This window comes from Camelina sativa, chromosome 17, assembly GCF_000633955.1.
Source record: "Camelina sativa cultivar DH55 chromosome 17, Cs, whole genome shotgun sequence".
Classification (NCBI taxonomy): domain Eukaryota; kingdom Viridiplantae; phylum Streptophyta; class Magnoliopsida; order Brassicales; family Brassicaceae; genus Camelina; species Camelina sativa.
The window spans coordinates 30,768,903-30,774,507 of record NC_025701.1 but is presented as its reverse complement, the minus strand read 5'-3'; the positions used below and the strand labels follow the sequence as shown (position 1 = coordinate 30,774,507).

Here is a 5,605-nt window from a genome sequence, read left to right as displayed (position 1 = left end):
CACAGTTCAGGCCGGATATGTCTTCATACTCATAAAGAGAAAACCTGATAGGACTCCCTTCAATCAATGCCCACATCTCATAGCTCCTCTCTATTGCCAGCTGTCGAGTTAACATGTAGTGCACCAACTTTGCCCACCATACATAGTCACTATCTGCTAGTTTTAAGATAACACCTACTTGCGAATTATCTCTGATATCCGCGTACACATCATCCCTAATGCACTCCTTCATAAATCCAAAACTGCTCAATGTGCAGTTATGATGCATACTCCGTCTCTGTAGGGGAGATTTCCCTTCAGGATACAGCCTTGGAGGGTACTTCTTCTCTGCACTTGATCCCTTAACTGCAAATGGCACACAATAGTAATTTAGATTCTATTTCNCTTCTTCGACATCATCATCATCAATTTTTCTTTTCGTCCCATACTTTTTTCCAAAGTTAACCAAACTTTCCAAAGCCCATACCATTAGGACATATACACATCCATGTATAGCATATGTATCATTCTCAAAGGACACAACTTTTATTGACTGAATCAACTCTTTAAAACCAACACGACCCCAAGGAAATCTCTCAAAAGCCTCACTATCCAGAACTCGTTTCGCATACTCTAGTGGAATCCTGCTGGACCGAGATAGCCCCAATATACCAACATGAAGGACAAACAACAGTCCAATCTTCTTTCTCAATTCAGGAAGCGAGGTCCTACACTGCTTCAACGCTTCATCCAAATCAAACCAGTTTGGACCAACCCCTACATCCACATTTAACTCAGCCCAGAATTCAGTGTGATCAACATCCACTTTATCCTCTTCATCTATCATATCACAGTTCAGGCCGGATATGTCTTCATACTCATAAAGAGAAAACCTGATAGGACTCCCTTCAATCAATGCCCACATCTCATAGCTCCTCTCTATTGCCAGCTGTCGAGTTAACATGTAGTGCACCAACTTTGCCCACCATACATAGTCACTATCTGCTAGTTTTAAGATAACACCTACTTGCGAATTATCTCTGATATCCGCGTACACATCATCCCTAATGCACTCCTTCATAAATCCAAAACTGCTCAATGTGCAGTTATGATGCATACTCCGTCTCTGTAGGGGAGATTTCCCTTCAGGATACAGCCTTGGAGGGTACTTCTTCTCTGCACTTGATCCCTTAACTGCAAATGGCACACAATAGTAATTTAGATTCTATTTCCTGAATTGTACAAACGACAATTCTTAAGTCAATCACGAAACTCTATCTATCAAACTCCCTAAAACTCTATGAAATCACTCTATCACAATATACCACTCTACCACGTACACATACACACAAACAAGATCCCTCTACACATACACATACACATACGGATTATGAAAAGTTTTTTTTCCAAACACACACCCCAAAACGACAAAACAATACTTTTTGACAAAACAATACTTTTTGCTCAGGTTTTCATCCTGTACCATACAAGATCCCTCCCATCTTCGCTATTAACTATTTCAACAAAACACATACAACAAACCTAATTTCAAAATTAAACATCTCTCTCAAATCACAGACTTACCTTTCGATTTTTTCATCATCACTATCTACCCAGATACTTTCCACTCAACGTTCGTAGTTAACACCTCACCGGTTTCTTCACGCCGATTCTACATACCAAAAAATAACACACCATTCGTTACATATAAACAACAATTAACAAACTGTATTAATCATAATTATTCTCGCCTCTTACTCAATTTCGCCACAACACGGCCTGATTTCCCCTTCACGAACTCATCTCATCAACAATCTCCCAAGGAAACACGAACCAAATTTCTATTGAAGTCTTCGCTTGAATGCCCAGCCACCGAAATCTCCGTCTGAATCCCCACCACTGAAATCTACACCCAAATTCCGACCAACCGAGATCTCCGTACGAACCCCCGCCGATATCGCCTCCGCAATCACTTCGCCAGTAGGGAAAAAAGCGATTGAAGTCTCCTTAGGGTTTTCACGAATACATAGGGTTTCACGAAATAAATCACTTTTTTAAAACTAAATGGCATCTCCGAAATTAAACAACTAACGAAGGGTTAAACGTCTTTTTAACAACTTATTTGTACTAGTTTAGTAAGTTAAAAATAAACCAACCTAGTCTAGTAATAAACATCGATTTATGTCCTAGTATAGTCATTCTTTCTTCAAATATACATTAGTAACACGTTTTCACTTATAAAAAGTTTTCAGTTTTTACTCTAATATTTTGTAACCAATTCTTTCAAATTTCTTGATTTATTTTTTATCCGGTTACTCGTTGAGGATTGTTTGGCATATGTTAGGATTTAAAAATGATGTAATGTTATTATTATAAAGTATACTATTCAGACTCAAGAGTGTTATTTATTGGTTATAGTAACGTCACAAAATTACATAGTTCAGCCAAACAGTAAAAGAACAATACACAAAAGCAGAGAATAAAGATTGATCGCTTAAATGTATCATAAACAGTCTTTAGTGCAACTGTGCAAGCAAATTTGGATTAGTTCCTCCTCTGTTAATTAATTAAGTTTTACAACTCTTTGGTTGAGTGAAGCTAACCCAAAATGTTGAATAAACTCTGTTTCATCAAAAGGCTCCCACGGCGTAAGAAACATTATTGTTTAGCATAGATAAAGATTAGGGTAAATTACTCAAATGTTGCTCATTTTAAGTAATATTACCAGAATCTACAAAAAAAATTTTTATTACTAGAATGTTTCGGATATTTTCAAAATACCCAGCGTGCCTCTATTTTATGATACCGGAAAAAACGTTATTACAAAAATGCCATTGCCACGTCAGACGCCGCGTCAGAAATCGCTGACGTGTAACCATAACTCAGCCGTAACGCGTTACAGAGTATGTTGCGGCTGAGTTATAGGTATGTTGTGGCTGAGTTATCGGAAAAATATTTGAGTAAGAGCGGACGGCTGACTTATGAATATCTGGCTGAGTTATGCTCATAAGTCAGCCAAGCGTTACGGCTGACTTATTAAATCTGGCTGAGTTATGCGCATAACTAAGCCGTCCTTATGGCTGAGTTTTCACCTAATGGTTGAGTTGTCAAAATTTTGGCTGAGTTATCACTACGACACGGCTGAGTTGTCAAAATTTTGGCTGAGTTATCACTACGACACGGCTGAGTTGTCAAAAATTTGGCTGAGTTATGCTCATTAGTCAGCCAAGCATTACGGCTGACTTATTAAATCTAGCTGAGTTATGAGCATAACTCAGCCGTCATAGGTTGACTTATCGTACAACTCAGCCAATTTACGGCTGACTTATCAGCAAAAGATTAATTACTAGAATGTTTTTCAGTTACGGCTGACTTATCAAACGATACAGCTGAGTTATATATTTTCAGTTGATGAAACANTTACTCAATTTCGCCACAACACGGCCTGATTTCCCCTTCACGAACTCATCCCATCAACAATCTCCCAAGGAAACACGAACCAAATTTCTATTGAAGTCTTCGCTTGAATGCCCAGCCACCGAAATCTCCGTCTGAATCCCCACCACTGAAATCTACACCCAAATTCCGACCAACCGAGATCTCCGTACGAACCCCCGCCGATATCGCCTCCGCAATCACTTCGCCAGTAGGGAAAAAAGCGATTGAAGTCTCCTTAGGGTTTTCACGAATACATAGGGTTTCACGAAATAAATCACTTTTTTAAAACTAAATGGCATCTCCGAAATTAAACAACTAACGAAGGGTTAAACGTCTTTTTAACAACTTATTTGTACTAGTTTAGTAAGTTAAAAATAAACCAACCTAGTCTAGTAATAAACATCGATTTATGTCCTAGTATAGTCATTCTTTCTTCAAATATACATTAGTAACACGTTTTCACTTATAAAAAGTTTTCAGTTTTTACTCTAATATTTTGTAACCAATTCTTTCAAATTTCTTGATTTATTTTTTATCCGGTTACTCGTTGAGGATTGTTTGGCATATGTTAGGATTTAAAAATGATGTAATGTTATTATTATAAAGTATACTATTCAGACTCAAGAGTGTTATTTATTGGTTATAGTAACGTCACAAAATTACATAGTTCAGCCAAACAGTAAAAGAACAATACACAAAAGCAGAGAATAAAGATTGATCGCTTAAATGTATCATAAACAGTCTTTAGTGCAACTGTGCAAGCAAATTTGGATTAGTTCCTCCTCTGTTAATTAATTAANCTTGTTCTTGAAGACTACGGATTGGACGCGTTTAGCCATGAGCTAAAGCTGAGCTACATGTTCTCGAACAGGGCAATAAAACATATANGCTCCCACGGCGTAAGAAACATTATTGTTTAGCATAGATAAAGATTAGGGTAAATTACTCAAATGTTGCTCATTTTAAGTAATATTACCAGAATCTACAAAAAAAATTTTTATTACTAGAATGTTTCGGATATTTTCAAAATACCCAGCGTGCCTCTATTTTATGANTCTTTGTGTAGAGTTTTCGGCGAAAGAGTCTACAGAAACTAGTGGAGCTTGGCGAAGCAGAGACTCGAAAGCAGAATCTATATACGAAGTGTACGGTGAGGGGATTTGAAGGCACTTGTTTTGATTATGGTAAGATCGTTGACAAAGAAAACGAAGAAGAAGCTGTCGAAGTAGCATCTGACAAAGAAGAAGACGATGAATTTTTAACCCGATTTGATGTTTTCGACGACTCCGATGGTGAGTCATCTGATGATGAGAAGTTTTCCATATTGGGCGAGCCTCAGAGTAAAGAGGAAGACCCACCTTCTCCGCCTCCTCAGAAGAAAGATCATAAAGATGATAACTTTGCCGGATCAAAGATGAATCCGGAAGCTATTAGGTTGGAGGTATCAACGCTAAAATTGCTGTAGGACAACGATTCAATAGCAAAAAGCAGTTCAGGAATCACGTGAAACTTATTTCGGTTAGGGATGGATTTGATTTTAATGTACCAACCTCAAATCCGAGACAAGTGGTTTTTAGTTGTTGGGTTAAAGGATGTCTTTGGAGAGTTCGTGCATCTGTAGAAGGAGATGACCCGGATTTTCATATTCGTGTATACGATTCGGAACACACATGTTCTGTGACGGAACGTTCTACTAGATGCCGCTAATCAACAGCTGATGTATTGACAGATCTTTACAGGGACTATCTTGGTGATCTTGGTCCGGATGTTAAACCTAAAAGTGTCAGAGTCATTTTCAATAAGCAATTTAGTCTAAAGGTAATTACTATGTTTCTACTGACTTGTTAATAATAATGGCTGAGTTAAAGATATGTATAGGCTGAGTTATTTACATTTTACTATGTTTCGTCTGACTTGTTGATAATAATGGCTGAGTTATAGGTATGTATAGGCTGAATTATTTACATTTTACGGCTCATTTATTGATTATTTACGGCTAACTTATTTGAATGTATTGACTAAGTTATATATATTATGGCTGATTTGTTAATTTGTTAGTGTCAACAGATGGGTTATTGGAAGGCATATCGAACGCTGCTGAATGCAAGGCAGATCGATCATGAAACTCCTGAGGACAGTTTTAGCGAGTTGCCTTCATACATGTACAAGTTAAAAAGGGAAAATCCGG

The 5,605-nt window shown here is 37.5% G+C and overlaps 1 protein-coding gene across 1 annotated transcript; it reads right to left on the bottom strand.

The window, feature by feature from the left end:
- On the bottom strand, positions 377 to 2,737 carry LOC109125240. Its single transcript, XM_019239034.1, has 3 exons — positions 1,738 to 2,737; positions 1,564 to 1,651; positions 377 to 1,173 (listed from the first exon to the last, which is right to left on the bottom strand). Exons 2-3 carry the CDS (start codon positions 1,580 to 1,582, stop codon positions 377 to 379), a joined length of 816 nt encoding a protein of 271 aa, XP_019094579.1. The 5' UTR covers positions 1,583 to 1,651; positions 1,738 to 2,737.